Source organism: Pogoniulus pusillus, chromosome 9 (genome assembly GCF_015220805.1).
Source record: "Pogoniulus pusillus isolate bPogPus1 chromosome 9, bPogPus1.pri, whole genome shotgun sequence".
Classification (NCBI taxonomy): domain Eukaryota; kingdom Metazoa; phylum Chordata; class Aves; order Piciformes; family Lybiidae; genus Pogoniulus; species Pogoniulus pusillus.
The window spans coordinates 36,905,551-36,926,062 of record NC_087272.1 but is presented as its reverse complement, the minus strand read 5'-3'; the positions used below and the strand labels follow the sequence as shown (position 1 = coordinate 36,926,062).

The window sequence follows — 20,512 nt, the reverse complement described above, 5'->3', positions numbered from 1 at the left end:
CTGTGAATCCCTCTTGAATAAAACCAGAGTGAAAGGTGCCCTGTGAATTCCTCTTGAATAAAACCAGAGTGAAAGGTGCCCTGTGAATTCCTCTTGAATAAAACCAGAGTGAAAGGTGCCCTGTGAATTCCTCTTGAATAAAACCAGAGGGAAAGGTGCCCTGTGAATTCCTCTTGAATAAAACCAGAGGGAAAGGTGCCCTGTGAATTCCTCTTGAATAAAACCAGAGGGAAAGGTGCCCTGTGAATTCCTCTTGAATAAAACCAGAGGGAAAGGTGCCCTGTGAATTCCTCTTGAATAAAACCAGAGGGAAAGGTGCCCTGTGAATTCCTCTTGAATAAAACCAGAGGGAAAGGTGCCCTGTGAATTGCTGTTGAGTAAAACCAGAGTGAAAGGTTCCCTGCGAATCCCTCTTGAATAAAACCAGAGTGCAAGGTGCCCTGTGAATCCCTCTTGAATAAAACCAGAGGGAAAAGTGCACCATAGGAGCACACTTAATCATGGTAACAGTCTGAGGAATCTAGCTGGAATTAGTCTAAACTGAACTTCTTGAAAGGTAATGGCTTGGAGGTTGGGTCAGCAGCACCACTGCTGTTGTTCCTTCCTAACTGTCACTATTTGGTAATGTCAGCGAGATACAAAGTAGGGAACTTTCCTTTTTCACTGCAAAAAGATCACATGTAACTCCCAATGTTAAACAGTTTATAGTAAAATAAGACTCTCCTTTTGCAGCTGAGTTGGCAGTGAATGAGAAGGAGAAATGAAGTAAGAATCATAGAATTAGTCAGGGTTGGAAAGGAGCACAAGGATCAGCCAGTTCCAACCCCCCTGCCATGCCCAGGGACACCCTACCCTAGAGCAAGCTGCACACAGCCTCAGCCAGCCTGGCCTGAAACCCCTCCAGCCATGGGGCCTCAACCACCTCCCTGGGCAACCCATTCCAGCTTCTCACCACTCTCACGCTGAAGAAGTTCCTCCTCACCTCCAGGCTGAATCTACCCACCTCCAGGTCACCTCCAAGTTGAAGGTCATCAGCCAGTTGAGACTACCAATCCTCTCCTACACTTTCTGCTCAAGCCTTGAGGGTGTAGGCAGAAGGCAGCTTAGGTTTGTTAGCCATTGGTTAGTTGGATGTTAGCTAGATTCTAGCTAGCTTCAGACTAGCACAGTTGGACATATTCATGGGTTGATAAGATTTTTGTGCATTGGTTTTGCAATTCATTAATCTCAGAATATTTCTCTAGATTTTTCTTTTTCATGTAAATAGGAAAGGAAAAGGTTGCCCATGAGAATGGAACAGGTTGAGGCTCTGTCCCTGGAGACATTCAATACTTAGAGTGTTCCTGTGAAATGGGGAGATTATATTAACCCAGTTTTAAAGATATGGTACTGAGGCACAAGGATGCATAATCAAGGCTGAGCAAGTCACAGCAGTTCTCAAATGGTAATTTAATGCAAAGCTTCCTGAGCCTAATGCTTCTCTCCTGAAACAGTTTTGACATCAATGTGTCAATGTGTGGAGACCTCTGGGTGTCCAGGTGCATAAGGCATATATGACAGCCAGGTGGTTTAATGCTGCAGCTCCAACAGCTCTGTGCAGAGGTGTTGATGGCAACAGGACACAGTGCAGCTGTGTCTGCAGGGGGCAGGTCTGTTTCCAGATAAGTGGACAGGTAAGTAACAGCAGTTTAATGCTTTACCACTACAAGTTTCAGGGTTAATTAAGCTTGTTCAGTTGATAATTATAAAATCATTTTGAAGCATGTGAGCAGTCATTTAGAAAAGTTCAGCATGTGAGGTTTGAAGGAATAGCTTCCAAATTATCACATATTCTGTTGAACATGAAGGTGACACAGTTATTACCACAAGCACTCCTGCAGCCTAGAGAATACTGCAGGAGCACCTTAGAGTTGCCTTCTAATAGCTGAAGGAATCCTACAGGAAGGCTGCCAAGGGATTTTTCATAAAGGTGTCTAGTAATAGGACAAGGGGGAATGGTTTGAGGCTGAGGGAGAGTTGGTTTAGACAGTTCTGGGCTCCTCAATTCAAGAGAGATGTTGAGGTGCTGGAAGGTGTCCAGAGAAGGGCAATGAAGCTGGTGAGGGGCCTGGAGCACTCTATGAGGAGAGGCTGAGGGAGCTGGGGGTGTGCAGCCTGCAGAAGAGGAGGCTCAGGGCAGAGCTCATTGCTGTCTACAACTACCTGAAGGGAGGCTGTAGCCAGGTGGGGTTGGGCTCTTCTGCCAGGCAACCAGCAATAGAACAAGGGGACACAGTGTCAAGTTGTGGCAGGGGAGGTCTAGGCTGGATGTGAGGAGGAAGTTGTTGGCAGAGAGAGTGATTGGCATTGGAATGGGCTGCCCAGGGAGGTGGTGGAGTGGCCATGCCTGGAGATGTTGAAGCCAAGCCTGGCTGGGGCACTTAGTGCCATGGTCTGGTTGGTTGGCCAGGGCTGGGTGCTAGGTTGGACTGGCTGAGCTTGGAGGTCTCTTCCAACCTGCTTGATTCTCTGATTCTGTGGATCTTAGGAAGAAGTTCTTCAGTATGAGAGTGGTGAGACTCTAGAATAGGTTGCTTATGGAGGCTGTGGATGTCTCCTCCTGGGGGTGTTGAAGGCCACATTGGATGAGGCCTTGACCAGCTGAGTCTAGTTGAGAAATGTCCCTGCCCATGGTGGGGAGGTTGGAGTAAATGACCTCTGAGGTCCTTTCCAGCCTAAGCCATTGCAGTACTGAATTGGTGATGTAAACTACCATACAAAAGATTTACTGATGTTTTCTTCTGCAGATGCTGGAGGCTCTGGAATATTCCCATTTATAAGCTTCCTGATTAAAAAGCTGCATTGGAAGCACGAGTTTGACTCTTGCCCATGTCCTCCTATGTTTCCAGAGAATCACAAAGTGAATCTCTGATCTTTTCAGGAAAGCTGTGTCCCAGCCCCTGAGGTCTTTTGCTTTCATGGTAGTGAGAGTCCCTCAGTGACATCTGGTTTTTAGGCTGCTGTTGCCCCAAACTCTCACAGTCATTGTTGCAGTAGGTTTCCTTGCCCTGGTAATTTTCACAGCAATGACAGGCAGTAGATGCATGGCTGTGCCCCTTTGCATTATCTATTCTCTTGTTGTTGTGCTTTTATTTTCCCCTTGGTTAGCATCCTGTGAAGAGTAGCAGTGCTTAGGAGAAAAGTCTATTGAAAATGAGAAGGGGACTCACTGCCATGGGAGATGATTAATATGTTTATAGTATGGGAGAGGGAAGTGGCACATTGATGAGTGGATGGGAGCTAAGGACACAATTGTTGTGTAGCAGTGTTTATTCACAAAGCTGATGAAATGTCACTCTAACCTTTGTTGTTGTTGAATTGAAACCAGCCTCTGAGCTTTCTGAATGCCTCACTAAGTGCAGCAGAATCATAGAATGGTCTGGATTGGAAGGGACTTCTGAAGGTCATCTAGTCCAGCCCCCTCTGCAGCCAGCATCCTCAACTAGGTCAGCTTTCCCAGAGCTGTGTCGTGCATCACCTTGAATATCTTCAGGGATAGGGCCCCAACCACCCCCCTGAGCAACCAGTTCCAGTGTTCCACTGCCCTTATGGTGCAGAACCTGTTCCTAACATCCAATCTAAATCTGCTCTGCTCTAGTTTGAAGCCATAGCCCCTTGTCCCATCACTGCAGACCTTTGTAAACAGTCTCTGTCCATCTTTTTTGTAGCCCACTTCAGGAACTGGCAGGCTGCTATTAAGTCTCCCTGGAGCCTTCTCTTCTCCAGGCTGCACAACCCCAGCTCCCTCAGCCTGTCCTTGTAGCAGAGGTGCTCCAACACCTGATTAGTAGTCTCCAAGGGGACAGAGTCTCAAGTTGTGCCAGGGGTGGATGTGAGGAGGAAGTTGTTGTCAGAGAGAGTGATTGGCATTGGAATGGGCTGCCCAGGGAGGTGGTGGAGTCACCGTCCCTGGAGGTGTTGGTGCAAAGCCTGGATGAGGCACTTAGGGCCATGGTCTGGTTGCTTGGCCAGGGCTGGGTGCTAGGTTGGACTGGATGATCTTGGAGGTCTCTTCCAACTTGCTTGATTCTATGATTCTATTAATGCTAACATTGTGCCTTAGTGTGATTGCTAGGATGCAGGGGGCTATTCATAGTCTCTTTATTTTTATACTACCACTATTTTGAATAAAAACCCCAAACCATAATGAAGTCCATGGAAATCTGATTTTTGACTAATTTTAGGCTACCTGAAGTTGTCATTTGTGAATTTAGGAGGGAAAAACAAGTTTTGTTTTTCTCCAGATGTATGTTAAGAGTCAAGAAGGTTAAAAACATATGGATACCATCTCTGTTCTGCCCCAATTAGCTACCAAATCTGTTGCCTCTTGGCCAGAACTCTGTTGCAAACTGCACTTCAGATGAACTGCTGTGACCAAAATATTGCTGTATCTATATTAGCTGTGCTGTAGAAATGCTGCTGTACATGAACCACAGTGTTTAATGCCCATGGAAGTGCCAATAGATGAGAAATTGTCAGCTTCATCTTGCAAGCTGATGAGAATCAAGGAAAGCAACCCAAACCGTGGGATCAAATAGATTTTACTTGCACTGTTGTGTCTCTTTTGAGATGTTCTTTCTCTGGATTGTTTAAGTTCAGTAGGATGATGCTATGCCTTATAGGGCTTACAAACAGATCAGTGATACAAATGTCTTTTGACATTAGCCTGAGAGAAGAAAAGCTGCCTTGTTTAGAAAAACAAACAAGCCCAAAATTGAACTCAGCAGTTGAATAACAAAGACTGTCTGAGTTTTCCAAAGAGTTCTGAGGCTAAACTATTGTTAAAGAGGCTAAAACATCTTCACTTAAATTAACACATTAAATATACGAATGTTCTGAGGTGAATGAGAGTTTTGGCTGGAACATCTCTGCTGCAAGGACAGGTTGAGTGAGCTTTAGAATAGAATAGAATAGAATAGAATAGAATAGAATAGAATAGAATAGAATAGACCAGGTTGGAAGAGACCTCCAAGATCATCCAGGCCAACCTAGCACCCAGCCCTGGCCAATCAACCAGACCATGGCACTAAGTGCCTCATCCAGGATTTTCTTGAATACCTCCAGGGTCAGTGACTCCACCACCTCCCTGGGCAGCCCATTCCAATGCCAATCACTCTCTCTGCCAACAACTTCCTCTTCACATCTAGCCTAGACCTCCCCTGGCACAACTTGAGACTGTGTCCCCTTGTTCTATTAGTGGTTGCCTGGGAGAAGAGGCCATCCCCCACCTAGCTACAACGTCCCTGGGGTTGTTCAGCCTGGAGAAGAGAAGGCTCCAGAGAGACCTAATAGCAGCCTGCCAGTACCTGAGAATGGCTACAAGAAGGCTGCAGAGAGACTGTTTGCAAAGGCCTGTCATGATAGGATGAAGGGCAATGGATTCATCCTGGCCTGGATCAGGAGCAGTGTGGGCAGCAGGACAAGGGAGGTTATTCTGTCTCTGTGCTCAGCACTGCTCAGGCCACACCTTGAGTGCTGTGTCCAGTTCTGGGCTCCTCAATTCAAGAGAGATGTTGAGGTGCTGGAAGGTGTCCAGAGAAGGGTGACAAAGCTGGGGAGGGACCTGGAGCACAGCCCTGTGAGGAGAGGCTGAGGGAGCTGGGGGTGTGCAGCCTGCAGCAGAGGAGGCTCAGGGCAGAGCTCATTGCTGTCTGCAACTACCTGCAGGGAGGCTGTAGCCAGGTGGGGTTGGGCTCTTCTGCCATGCACACAGTAAGAGAAGAAGGGGACACAATCTCAAGTTGTGCCAGGGGAGGTCTAGGCTGGATGTTAGGAGGAAGTTCCTGGCAGAGAGAGTGATTGGCATTGGAATGGGCTGCCCAGGGAGGTGGTGGAGTCATCATCTCTGGAGGTGTTGAAGCAAAGCCTGGCTGAGGCACTTAGTGCCATGGTCTGGTTGATTGGCCAGGGCCGGATGCTAGGTTGGCCTGGATGATCTTTGAGGTCTCTTCCAACCTCCTTGATTCTATGATATGCTTCTGAAAAGGCAATAAATTATTTGCTCTGTCCCTGTTGCTGTAAACTCAGGTGAGGTTAAATCCCTAGGCTGAAATTTTAAGCAGACTATTTCACATGATCTCCTGCTGAATTTACGCCCTTTTATTCTGTTGGGAGGGATTGTTCCCCTGTGCAGCATCCTCCTAAGTGAATCAGTATTGGAGATTGATTTGTGAGAGATTGTGTCCAAGCCCTTCACTGGCAATAGCTGTCAGTGTGCCTCTTGTTTGGATGCCTGTCCCTGGCACCAGGCATCCATTATGTTTCAGGGTTGCTCTTTCTCCATGTCTGAATAAAAAAGGGGAATGAGAAGTGTTTGTATTTTCAGTGACAGCAGTGTGAATAACATCCTGGAGTCTGGATAATCCCTATTTGTATCTTTCACATTCCCCTCTTATCCCTTCACAGTGCTTATTTTGGACTCAGAGTTCATTCTGCATCAGGTCTATGGAAAGAAAGGGAGGAGAAAATCATTCAGAGAAGGCCCTTTTCATAAATGGGGATGAATAGGGAGAGCTTCTCTTCCCTAGACACCATCATTCAAACTGGTTAAGCACATTTTTTTTCCCCCTCAGGATGATTTTTTTTTCTCCAAATGCCTCATGTTTAGATTAAATGCTTAGACAAAAATGAGTGAAGTTGGCAGGCAAAGCAGAAATAAAAGGCTCAAAATGAGTTCTTCAAATAGAGGAAAATCAGGCTAACAATTCCCTAGAAATCTACCACATATTCTTTATAGCAGTAAAGGTCATCTCTGTCTGGCAGATGCTGAGTCTGTATTTAACAAATGAATACCATGGTCCTTTGCAATGCAAGGATGGGAGAGCATTTCAGTTTTGAACAGGGTTTTGATACAAAGCAAGCAGAAGTGCAGTTTCTAACCACAGCCCTCCTTCAGAAGGCAGTTTAATCAGGAATTCTCTTCACCAGTAGGTAAGATTTGCATCTCCCAAGGACCTGAAAGTAATTTCTGGCCATCAGCTATTTCTTTCTGTGTTTTGTACACATCAGAAGGCAAGTTTTGGAAGGGAAAAATTTGGCTGTGCAGATCATAGAATCAACCAAGTTGGAAGAGACCTCCAAGCTCAGCCAGTCAACCGGACCATGGCACTAAGTACCTCATCCAGGCTTTGATTCAACACCTCCAGGCATGGTGACTCCACCACCTCCCTGGGCAGCCCATTCCAATGCCAATCACTCTCTCTGCCAACAACTTCCTCCTAACATCCAGCCTAGACCTCCCCTGGCACAACTTCACACTGTGTCCCCTTCTTCTGTTGCAGGTTGCCTGACAGAAGAGACCAACCCCACCTGGCTACAGCCTCCCTTCAGGTAGCTGTAGAGAGAAATGAGGTCAGCCCTGACCCTCCTCTTCTGCAGGCTGCACACCCCCAGCTCCCTCAGCCTTTCCTCATAGGGTTTGTGCTCCAGGCCTTTCACCAACCTTGCTGCCATTCTCTGGACACCTTCCAGCACCTCAACATCTCTCTTGAATTGAGATGTTGGATACAAAGCTAGGGAAAGTATTTACAGAACCTGAGTAGTCAGGGTTTGGAGTAGTCACTTGGGAGTTGGAGTTTTAAGGCAGAGGAGAATTCTATCCTCATGTCATTAAATCCTGATATTGTTAAATAATGATTACCTTTTTCTTTAGAGAAGACAGAAGGAGAAAGTCAGATGGAGGTGTAAGAAAGATTGTCCAGCCTGGTGTATAGGCCTAGGTAAGACCATCCCCTCCAGTGATGTACTTGGAGCTGGAGAGGTGGGTGCAAGCCAACCTCATCAGGTTCAACAAGACCAAGTGCAAGGTCCTGCAGCTGGGTCGAGGCAATGCCAAGCACAACTCCAGGCTGGGCAGTGAGTGGCTGGAGAGCAGCCCTGAGGAGAGGGACTTGGGGGTGCTGCTGGATGAGAAGCTTCACAGGAGCCAGCAGTGTGCACTTGCAGCCCAGAAAGCCAAGCAGAGCCTGGGCTGCAGCAGCAGAAGTGTGGCCAGCAGGGCCAGGGAAGTGATTCTCCCCCTCTGCTGTGCTCTGCTGAGACCCCAGCTGGAGTACTGCATCCAGTTCTGGAGCCCCCCATTACAAGAGGGCTGTGGAGATGCTGGAGAGTGTCCAGAGCAGGGCCAGGAGGATGCTGAGAGGGCTGCAGCAGCTCTGCTGTGAGCACAGACTGAAAAGAGTTGGGGCTGTGCAGGCTGGATGAGAGAAGGCTCCCAGGTGACCTTCTTGTGGCCTTCCAGGATCTGAAGGGGGCTACAAAAAAGCTGGGGAAGGACTTTTTATTATCTCTGGTAGTGACAGGACTGGGGGGAATGGAGCAAAGCTGGAGGTGGGGAGAGTCAGGCTGGAGGTGAGGAGGAAGTTGTTGAGCATGAGAGTGGTGAGAGGCTGGCATGGGTTGCCCAGGGAGGTGGTTGAGGTGTTTCAGGCCAGGCTGGCTGAGGCTGTGTGCAGCCTGCTCTAGGGTAGGGTGTCCTTGCCCATGGCAGGGGGGCTGGGACTAGATGATCCTTGTGGTCCCTTCCAACCCTGACTGGTTCTATGATTCTGTGAAAGCTTGGATGTGGCACTTAGTGCCATGGTCTGGTCAATGTGGTGGTGTTAGGTCATAGGCTGGACTGGATGATCTTGAAGGTCTATTCCAGCCTTAGTAATTCTGTGATTCACTCAAAGGCTACATCCAAATGCTTAGTGAAAGTTTGCTAAATTAAAATACAGCAGTTCAGAAAGAAAACTTAGGCATTGCCTTGTAGTAAATATTACACAAAGAATGCATTTTATAAGTACTAAAATTAAGAAGTTATGTAAAACATAAATCCTAAGATGATAGCCCTCTGTGAGTTAGGTGAGATTTAGGTCTATGAATTATACATGTTTATCTTGGAAATGAATTTCTGTCTTCCTTTAAGGAATCAATAAAAATGATCTTGGAGATCTCTTCCCACCTGGTTGATTCTATGATTCTAGTGCCATGGTCCAGTTGATTGAATAGGGCTGGGTGCTAGGTTGGACTGGATGAGCTTGGAGGTCTCTTCCAACCTGGTTGTTTAAATGATTCTAGTGCCATGGTCCAGTTGATTGCATAGGGCTGGGTGCTAGGTTGGACTGGATGAACTTGGAGGTCTCTTCCAACATGCTTGTTTCAATGATCCTATGATTCTAGTGCCATGGTCTGGTTGATTGGCCAGAGCTAGGTGCTAGGATGGACTGGATGAGCTTGGAGGTCTCTTCCAACCTGGTTGTTTAAATGATTCTAGTGCCATGGTCCAGTTGATTGCATAGGGCTGGGTGCTAGGTTGGACTGGATGATCTTGGAGGTCTCTTCCAACCTGGTTGTTTAAATGATTCTATGAACACTGGGATGCAAAAGGCATGGGTTTTATTTTGCCCTTCGTAATCACTCTGTAAATAGACCAGGACAACTTAATTCCACCTCTGCACTGTGTTTTTCCTTCATACACACCTGAGTTTCCAATACTACCTTTGAAAAATGCAGTGAGGTCTGTGGAAAGGTATTCAAGAGCTATCTGCAATTGTGTTGCTGTCATGCTGAATGGAAGGAGAAGGTGCTCGTGATCACCCTCACCCACACCAAACTTTGGCTTATTCTGTTTCCATCTTCTAAATGAGATGTTCTGCAAACAAAGGTTTCCAGCATGGATTGTCTGAAGGCATTAGAATTACCTGGGGATCAGTCAGAGATTTATAGGAGAGATCTTTCAAGGTTGCAGCTCAGATTCTTTCCTGCTTATTTCACTCCCTAAGTATTTGCCATGTATCAGATATGAATTTTTCTTAGTGAAATGTTGCTGCTTTGCTTTAGTGCCATTTCCTGTCTGTTTTTTCTCCTATTTTATACCTCTTGTAATTCTTTTTTGTGTGTGTTGGAAGACAGTGAAGAAGCAGAACCTTTGAAATTCCATTACCAAGAAAACCCTTCAGATTTATATCCTAATCATTTATGTGCAGGGATATTTGTCAAAGGAACCTGTAGTACTTATCACTCACTTCTGCTGAATTTCAGTGGGATTTGCCATTGGAATGGGTTGCCCAGGGAGGTGGTGGAGTCACCATCCCTGGTGGTGTTCAAGCAAAGACTGGATGAGGCACTTGGTGCCATGGTCTGGTTGACTGGCTAGGGCTGGGTGCTAGGTTGGACTGGATGAGCTTGGAGGTCTCTTCCAACCTGGTTGATTCCATGATTCCATGATTCAGTGTCTTACTCCCTCAGGATCTTCTTTACACGTTTTTATACCTCTAACATCAATCTTACCATATATAGCAATGATTTATTGGCAGAGCTCTTCAGACTCAAAACAGAAGGAGGCTTTTAGGGCATTTTTTCCCCTTGAATAACCTGGTGATTGTAACCAGGATTCATACACCACCCCCCACCCCCCACCCCCCCCCTTCAGCCACACTGTTCCTGCTGCTCCTGATCCTCCATAATTTTATGTCTTGTGACTTTCCCTAGTCTGAAGCTGACCAGATGGATACCTTGACATTTCTAAATGAGATTGTAAACCACATGATATCCAGCAAATAAAACAGGACTCCACCACCTCTCTGGGCAGCCCATTCGATGTGGGCACTCGAGTCAGTCATCAGCAAGTTTGCAGATGACACCAAGCTGGGGGCAGATGTGGCTGGGTTGGAGGGCAGAAGGGCTCTGCAGCAGGACCTTGACCGCCTGCACAGATGGGCAGAGTCCAAGGGGATGGGGTTCAATAGCTCCAAGTGCTGGTGCTGCACTTTGGCCGCAACAACCCCATGCAGAGATACAGGCTGGGGTCAGAGTGGCTGGAGAGCAGCCAAACAGAGAGGGACCTGGGGGTGCTGATTGATACCCACCTGAACATGAGCCAGCAGTGTGCCCAGGTAGCCAAGAGAGCCAGTGGCATCCTGGCCTGCATCAGCAATGGTGTGGTCAGCAGGAGCAGGGAGGTCATTCTGCCCCTGTACTCTGCACTGGTTAGACCACACCTTGAGTGCTGTGTTCAGTTCTGGGCCCCCCAGTTTAGGAGGGACATTGAGATGCTTGAGCGTGTCCAGAGAAGGGCGACGAGGCTGGGGAGAGGCCTTGAGCACAGCCCTACGAGGAGAGGCTGAGGGAGCTGGGATTGGTTAGCCTGGAGAAGAGGAGGCTCAGGGGTGACCTTATTGCTGTCTACAACTACCTGAGGGGAGGTTGTGGCCAGGAGGAGGTTGCTGTCTTCTCTCAGGTGGCCAGCACCAGAACGAGAGGACACAGCCTCAGGCTGCGCCAGGGGAAATTTAGGCTGGAGGTGAGGAGAAAGTTCTTCCCTGAGAGAGTCATTGGACACTGGAATGGGCTGCCCGGGGAGGTGGTGGAGTCACCGTCCCTGGAGCTGTTCAAGGCAGGATTGGACATGGCACTTGGTGCCATGGTGTAGCCTTGAGCTCTGTGGTAAAGGGTTGGACTTGATGATCTGTGAGGTCTCTTCCAACCTTGGTGATACTGGGAGACTGTGATACTGTGATTCCAATGCCAATCCCTCTCTGTGCAACAACTTCCTCCCAACATCCAGCTGGTTCCTGTTTATTATTGTGAGTCTGATACATTTTCATTTGGTCATTGGTCTCCCTTGACAATTTTACTAAGGAAATTGTTTGCTTTCCTCTTTTCATCCTCAAAAAGCAGCCCCCCATGATCCACTGTATGACTTTTCAAAGCCTATCTTTGTTTGCTGACAGGAGTACACAATAGATGTTTTCTTCCGTCAGAGGTGGAAGGATGAGAGGTTGAAGTTTAAGGGCCCAATGAACATCCTCCGCTTGAACAATTTAATGGCCAGCAAAATCTGGACCCCAGATACCTTTTTTCACAATGGGAAGAAGTCAGTAGCTCACAACATGACAATGCCAAACAAGCTCCTACGAATCCAGGACGATGGGACTCTCTTGTACACCATGAGGTGAGTCTTCTCCTCTCCACTCAAGTTTTTACTCAGTATCATTTTTCCATAGAACAGTGAAATGATGTCCCAGGAGGATTCTCCTTCGTTTTGTTTCTGTTCCAGCAGAAATGGTGCTTTGTCTTTCCACTTCTGTTAAATTCCTTTGGCTGATGATGAGCTCATTCGATTTTCCTACATTCCTAAGTTTTCTACCTCCACAAGGCATTAAAAGATCCTCACCACCTATGTGAAATGCTTTGAGACTTTCAGGTGGAAAACACTGTGTAAGAATTGCTAACAGTAGTCATTTTACTAACTGCACAGTAAAACTGTCCCTGTTACTGTGCTCATTCTACTAACAAATCTACTCTTACAACAGATTTATTAGAAGCCAATTTATTATCAAGATCAGTGGTAATTAAAAGTAAAGAGGAAGAGGGAAGGACAGGTTGGACTTGATGATCTATGAGGTCTCTTCCAACCTTGGTGATACTCTGTGTGTGTGTGTGTGTGTGAAGAATCAGTAAGGCCTCAAAAACTTTCCAGCAAGAACTGTTTTCCTCTATGAATGTTCCTTTATATTTGTCTATATGGTTTTACTCAGAGTATTACTGCTTGCATCCTGTGCATGATTAGCAACCAAGATTAAAGGGAGCAGTGAGACCTTGGAATGGGTTGCCCAGGGATGTGGTGGAAGCCCCATCCCTGGAGGTGTTTAAGGCCAAGCTGGATGAGGCTCTAGATAGCTTGATCTAGAGTGAGGTGTCCTTTCCCATGACAGAAGGGTTGGAACTAGGTGATCCTTGTGGTCCCTTCCAACCCTAACTGATGCAGCTGACAAAATGCAACAATTGATGAGAAATTCTAAATACCATGAGTCCATAGAGCATAAGCAGCATTGTTGCAAGATTAATGTCTTCTGTGAGTACTCTTTTTGCAATAATATTACTTAGGTGAGGTTGTTTGGATAATTTTGTATCCAAATTTCAAAAAAAAAAAACAACCCAATTCTGTTACTTTGACAATCTTCAATAAATTAAATTTGTTCTGAATATAAGCATAAAATACTCAACCTAAATGTGGTCCAAAATGTGAGCAAAAATGCATTATGCAGTTTTTTCCATGGAGCCAAAGCAGCATCCCTTCAGCCTGATTTCTATGCAACCCCAAACCCTTCTCCACAGCATCATCCCTTAAGCCTGATTTCTGTGCAACACCCAAACCCTTCTCCACAGCTGCATCCCTTCAGCCTGATTTCTGTGCAACACCCAAACCCTTATCCACAGCAGCATCCCTTCAGCCTGATTTCTGTGCAACACCCAAACCCTTATCCACAGCAGCATCCCTTAAGCTTGATTTCTGTGCAACACCCAAACCCTTCTCCACAGCAGCATCCCTTTAGCCTGATTTCTGTGCAACACCCAAACCCTTCTCCACAGCAGCATCCCTTCAGCCTGATTTCTGTGCAACACCCAAACCCTTCTCCACAGCAGCATCCCTTCAGCCTGATTTCTGTGCAACACCCAAACCCTTCTCCTTGGCAGCATCCCTTCAGCCTGATTTCTGTGCAACACCCAAACCCTTCTCCACAGCAGCATCCCTTAAGCCTGATTTCTGTGCAACACCCAAACCCTTCTCCACAGCAGCATCCCTTCAGCCTGATTTCTGTGCAACACCCAAACCCTTCTCCACAGCAGCATCCCTTAAGCCTGATTTCTGTGCAACACCCAAACCCTTCTCCACAGCAGCATCCCTTAAGCCTGATTTCTGTGCAACACCCAAACCCTTCTCCACAGCTGCATCCCTTCAGCCTGATTTCTGTGCAACACCCAAACCCTTCTCCACAGCTGCATCCCTTCAGCCTGATTTCTGTGCAACACCCAAACCCTTCTCCTTGGCAGCATCCCTTCAGCCTGATTTCTGTGCAACACCCAAACCCTTCTCCACAGCTGCATCCCTTACAGATCAGGAAGGAGAAACAGAGCATTTTTGTTTGTTTGTTTGGCTTTTTTTCTTTGTTTGGTTGTTTTCTTTTTGTATTTTTGTTTGATGGTTTGAGGCTTTTTGTTTCTCTGAGGTTTGTTTGTCATTGTGGGGTTTTGCTTGGGTTTTTTTGGTTTGGTTGGTTTTGGTTTTTTATTGTTTTTTCTTATTTTCTCCTTTCCCCCCCTCTTTTCTTTTTGTTCTTTCCCCCCCTTCTTTTTACTTTTTTCCTTTTCCCCCCTTTTCCTGTTATTTTTTCCCTTTTTCTTTTTATTATTTTCCTTTTTTCTCTTTTCCTTTTTCCCTTTTTCCTCTTATTTTTTCCTTTATCCTTTTCTCTTTTTTCCCTTTCCCTTTTTCCTTTCTACATTCTTTTCCTCTTTTCCTTCTTCCTTTTCCTTCTATTTTCCCTTTTCCTTCTCCCTCTTCCTTCTCCCTCTTCCCTCTCCCTCTTCCCTCTCCCTCTCCCTCTCCCTCTCCCTCTCCCTCTCCCTCTCCCTCTCCCTTTCCCTCTCCCTTTCCCTCTTCCTCTCCTTTTTTATCTTCTTTTTTTCTCTTTTAAAATTATTAATTATTAATTAAATAATTAAACAAACAAACAGATGGGGAAAAATAATTCTGTCCAAAGCTTTTTTCAGTCTGTGTCAGATTATGTTTTATTGTATTAATCTCACAGAACCACAGAATGTCAGGGGCTGGAAGGGACCTCCAAAGCTCATCCAGTCCAACCCCTGATGCCAGAGCAGGATCACCCAGAGCAGATCACACAGGAACACACCCAGGCAGGTCTTGAATATTTCCAGAGAGGGAGACTCCACAACCCCCTTGGGTGCCCTGTTCCAGCGTTCTGGCACCATCAGAGGGGAAAAAAAATCCACCTGATGTTTCCATGGAATCTCCATGTCTAATAGAGGGAAATTGCTGGGATTTTTTCATCAGATGAGCAAACTTGAATACAATATTGTCACACTGCCATGCCTCTACATAGTAAGAATCACAACAATCACTGAGGATGAGTTAGAGCAATCTTTGACAGAACACAAAGGTTATTATTTTTCTGCAGCTTCCATCCAAACTGTAAAAAAAAAAACACCAAACAAGACTAAACTCAGCAAGCAGTGGAGCAGTTTGATAAATTAGCTGCATTGTGTGTGCCTCTGTAAGGTGCCTTTGAGAGCCATAGAATCACACAGGTACCTCAGGATATTATGAGGATGGAATGACTGCTCCTAACAACCTGCAGTTACATAATTTATGTTTCCATTTAAATGGCCTTTGCTCATACTTTTGAGGTCAGGGTTTGGGTTTGGGTTTTTTTTTTTTGGATGGGGTAAGTCAATGCCTTCCAAAGCACCACATAAAAGGGAAGAAGCAAGAGCTGATTTAAATTTTAATTAGTTTAGTATAACATTTCAGTTTCATCTCCCTAAATCAGCATGAACTCTGTTCATTTCTGTGGAATTGATTTTCTTGTCCTTCTAACTGACTTAAATGCCTTTTAGGCTTACAGTCCAAGCTGAATGTCCAATGCACTTGGAGGACTTCCCTATGGATGCTCACTCATGCCCACTCAAATTTGGCAGCTGTAAGTATGTGAGAAGGAGTCCACCTGTTAACTGGTGAATACCTAACGTTGCTCAGCATCACTCTGTTTCAGGAAAGCTTTGTTTGAAAACACAGGATGGTACTTCCAAAAAAGATAAAAGCAATGCTGACACAGCAAAATCTCTTTTCTCTGTTCAGTGTTGTCTCTTCTAATGTGTTTTAAAGCTTTTAGTGTGTTTTAAAGCTGACTCCAGTTAACAATAAACACTATGCACCTTATCCAACATGTTTAATACAAACCATATCGATGAATACAGCTGAAGGCTCTGCAGCCATCCAGAGAGACCTGCACAGGCTGGAGAGCTGGGTACAGAGGAACCAGATGATGTTCAACAAGGACAAGTACTGAGTCCTGTATCTAGGGAGGGATAATAAACTCCACCAGTACAGGCTGGAAAGCAGTCTTGTGGAGAGGGACCTGGGGGTCCTGGTGGATAACAAGTTACCCAGGCACAGCGATGTGCCCTTCTGGCCAAGAAGGCCAATGGCATCCTGGGGTCTATTAGGAAGAGTGTGTCCAGCAGATGAAGGGAGGTTCTCTTCCCCCTCTACTCTGCCCTGCCCAGACCTCATCTTGAATATTGTGTTCAGTTTTGGGCTCCCCAGTTGAAGAGGGACAGGGATCTGCTTTAGAGGGTCCAGCGGAGGGCTGGGAGGATGATGAGGGGCCAGGAGGGTATGGCTTATGAAGAGAGGCTGAGGGACCTGGGGCTGCTTAGTCTGGAGAAGAGAAGACTGAGAGGGGATTTGGTAAATGTTTATAAGTATCTGAAGGCTGCCAGGTGCAGGGGACAGGCTCTGCTCACTGCTCCCTGGGATAGGTCAAAGAGCAATGGGTGTAGGTTGCAGCAAAAGAGGTTCTGCCTCAGCACAAGGGGGAACTTTTACTGTAAGGGTCCCAGAGCACTGGCACAGGCTGCCCAGAGAGGTTGTGGAGTCTCCTTCTCTGGAGCCTTTCAAGGCCTGTCTAGATGTATTCCTCTGTGATCTGTGTTAGTATTGTCCTGCTCTGGCAGGGGGGTTGGACTCAATGATCTCCTTGGGTCCCTTCCAACCCCTGATATCCTGTGAGCCTGTGACTGCAGAATTGGTTGCACCTGACCTGTGTAGTGTTAGTGACGAGCAGATTAAGGCCCTAAATGACTTCCTTTTCACTTACTGAAACATTTACTTTCCCTTTATTGTTAATGACAATGCTTTTTACACTATTGGTCAATAAACAAATGGCTTCTTGTGATAAAAAATGTCACTCATGTTATAGACAAAAAGACTTTGATCTCATTAGTCTTATTTTAACATCAGCCTAACTTTACCTATAATTCAGCCTTGATTCTTTTTCTTTGTGAATTAGGATCAAATTATATTGCCTACATTTTGTACATTGAAAAGGGTTTCTTTTCTGTTTTGGCTACAGCTTGTGTTCTCTCTTTGGCCCAGAATAAGAGGTTTTCTGAGGGTTTTTTGAGGAAACTGATTGATACCTTTCCATTCTGTCTGATTTTACATTAATTAGAGCCACCAGAGGTTGCAAAACAGGTGATCTGCTGCCACTGAGGACGTCATGAATCAGATGAACATTGTCAGAGCACTGTGCATGCTATCTCCAGAACCCTGACATTTCACAGGCTCACAGGATGTTAGGGGTTGGAAAGGACCCAAGGAGATCATTGAGTCCAACCCCCTTGTCAGAACAGGACCACACAATCTAGAGCAGATCACAACGGAACACATCCAGACAGGCCTTGAAAGGCTCCAGAGAAGGAGACTCCACAGCCCCTCTGGGCAGCCTGTGCCAGTGCTCTGTGACCCTTACAGTAAAGAAGTTCCCCCTTGTGTTGAGGCAGAACCTCCTGTGCTGCAACTTACACCCATTGCTGCTTGTCCTATCCCAGGGAGCAGTGAGCAGAGCCTGTCCCCTGCTCCTGGCAGCCTTCAGATACTTATAAACATACATCAAATCCCCTCTCAGTCTTCTCCAGACTAAGCAGCCCCAGGTCCCTCAGCCTCTCCTCATCAGCCATGCCCTCCAGTCCCCTCATCATACTCTAGCCCTCCACTGGACCCTCTAAAGCAGATCCCTGTCCCTCTTCAACTGGGGAGCCCAAAACTGAACACAATATTCAAGATGAGGTCTGAGCAGGGCAGAGTAGAGGGGCAGGAGAACCTCCCTTGATCTGCTGGACACACTCTTCCTAATAGACCCCAGGATGCCATTGGCCTTCTTGGCCACAAGGGCACATTGCTGTGCCATGGGTAATTTGTTATCCACCAGGACCCCCAGGTCCCTCTCCTTTTTTTGGAGAGGGACCTTTTCCTTTGGAGTTTCCTTTTCCTTAGAGTTAGAAGCAAATTAAACCAAACCTGTGTTCTGGAGAATGTTTCCACACTAGAGGGAAATCTTAGCTATGGAAATACAAAATCATCAGATTGAATAATATTTCTGTCATCAAGCCTTACCCCCCCCCCCCCTTAAATATTATATTTATAATACATAATACAGCTTAATTAACCTACAGCAGAGATGTTAGATGAAAGCAGCTACTGCCTAAGAATATTTATATACACATGCACAGAAAGGTATGTTTGATTTATAACATGTGGGAGTTAAAAAGCCTCATGTGTAGCCTCAAAACAACTTCAAAAGACTTGTAATGATGAAACTGGCACTTCTCAGGTCAAGAGGCTGCTTTATAGTGTGATTTCATTTGCATTCCTAAGTTGGAAGCCCTCCTGGCTAAGTATATTAGACTTTGTGTGAACAGTTTCTTTCTACATGTTTTTAATCTCTCATTTATTTTGTTGAGTGGTTTTTTTTTTTCCCCTTACTAATTTGCTCTTGCCCCTTGCTTTCTGGTTTTCTGGTAAACAGGAGAATTCAAACTGTGAGCCAAAATGATTTGAGAAAAGCTGTTTTTCATTTCCCCCATAGTCACCTGTGATGTTTCTGTTCATTTTGAACAGCTTCACACTCATTTGATTTGTCTACCTAGAACTCATTACTAGACATCTTTCAGCTTTTCTTTCAGGGTTTGAATGGTGAACAGTGGTGAAAATAAGCAAGAATATTAAGGATTTTGGGTTAGCTAAGGCAAGTGTGGCCAGCAGGTGGAGGGAGGTGATTCTCTCCCTCTACTCCACTCTGGTGAGACCCCACCTAGAGTACTGCATCCAGTTCTGGAGCCCCTGGGACAAGAGGGCTGTGGCGATGCTGGAGTGTGTCCAGAAAAAGACCACTGGGATGCTCAGAGGGCTGCAGCAGAAGTGTGGCCAGCAGGGCCAGGGAGATCATTCTCTCCTTCTACTCCACTCTGGTGAGAACCCACCTGGAGTACTGCATCCAGTTCTGGAGCCACTATGACAAGAGAGATGTGGAGATGCTGGAGTGTGTCCAGAAAAAGACCACTGGGATGCTCAGAGGCTGCAGCAGCTGTGCTATGAGCACAGACTGAAAGAGTTGGGGCTGTGCAGGCTGGAGCAGAGGAGGCTCCCAGGTGACCTTCTTGTGGCCCTTCAGTATCTGAAGGGGGCTACAAAAAAGCTGGGGAGGGACATTTTAGGCTATCAGGGAGTGACAGGTGTGGGGGAATGGAGCAAAGCTGGAGATGGGGAGAGTCAGACTGGAGGTGAGGAGGAAGTTGTCGAGCAGGAGAGTGGTGAGAGGCTGGAATGGGTTGCCCAGAGAGGTGTTTGAGGACCCATGGCTGGAGGTGTTTGAGGCCAGGCTGGCTGAGGCTGTGTGCAGCCTGCTCTAGGGTAGGGTGTCCCTGGGCATGGCAGTGGTGTTGGAATTGGCTGATCCTTGTGGTCTCTTCCAACCCTGACTGATTCTATGATTCTAAGTCTGCCAGTGGTATGTATTTGTCACAGCTTTTCATGTCCTGCTAATCCTACATTGCTAGGAGGATTGTTGACCTGCAGAGATGCTTCAGATTTCTTTGTCTGCATATTCAAAAGGCAAACTGAATGTATTGGAGAAGCAACAATAGGTTCCCTTTCTTTATCCTTGTGAAAGAGTCTGGCCAGCACAGGGAGAGGATGGGAACAAATCAAATGGCAAACAGCAACACTGCTGGTTTGCATTGAAGCAGAGGTCATCTTGAGGGGAGCTGGAAAGATAGAAGGGAAGTGTTAAAAACTTCTACATGCTGCTCACTTGCTTGATCTTGTTAGTCATGTTATGGCTGCTTGAATGAAGAAGCTTCTTTCTGGGCCTCCAGAGGTTTCTCAAGTGAAAATGTTTACAGCCCAACAGAAATGTTGCTTTGCTTTTTTCGCTTCACTACAGTTATGGCAGAGGACTGAAAATGTAACCAGAATGAGCACACATCAGTGGTTTACCCTTTTCCTTTCATACTCCAGTTACTAATAGGGTGGTAAGCTGGAAAAAAAAAACCCCACCTTGCAGGACATACTCAGCTTTTTCATTCTCACTTCACTGGAGGGGCATTAATCCTCTTTAAAATACAGTGTTGATTTGCTCTCACTCTAGTTTATTTTGACAAACCTTAGGCTCAATGTGTATTTGCTGCTGAATGCACTGAGAGCAGCCTTTGTAATGGCAGCATGTCCCACAAAAAAGGTGAAATGTAAGAGGTTTTTCAGGGTAAGGCACAGAGCCACTACAGGTTTGTGAAAGGGATTGTCACAGAACCTGGCTGCCCACATTTAGGTGTGAGTTTCAGCTCGTAACAAAATGCTTGTGATACACCTCTGAAGTGGAGACTGAGGGCAGTGGGAAGTCAGAACAATAATCTTGTGTGTCCTAAATCTAGCAAATTGTTCTTTTCATGGGGCTTACCATGAATTTTACAACACAATTAATCTCTAGCAAGTGTTTTAACAGTGTGGAAGAGGTGTTCACAGCCTCACAGAATGTCAGGGGTTGGAAGGGGACCCAAGGAGATCATCGAGTCCATCCCCCCTGCCAGAGCAGGACCACACAATGGAACGGACCCAAGGAGGTCATTG

General features: G+C 46.1%; 1 protein-coding gene across 2 annotated transcripts in view; it reads left to right on the top strand.

The window, feature by feature from the left end:
* GABRA2 (gamma-aminobutyric acid type A receptor subunit alpha2) overlaps positions 1-20,512 on the top strand; it is an 81,616-nt gene that overhangs the window by 45,255 nt on the left and 15,849 nt on the right. For both annotated transcript variants that reach the window (XM_064149212.1, XM_064149211.1), the window contains 2 exons: positions 11,754-11,974; positions 15,442-15,524. In XM_064149212.1, coding sequence (XP_064005282.1) covers positions 11,754-11,974; positions 15,442-15,524 — 304 coding nt within the window. The remainder of the gene's footprint in view (positions 1-11,753; positions 11,975-15,441; positions 15,525-20,512) is intronic.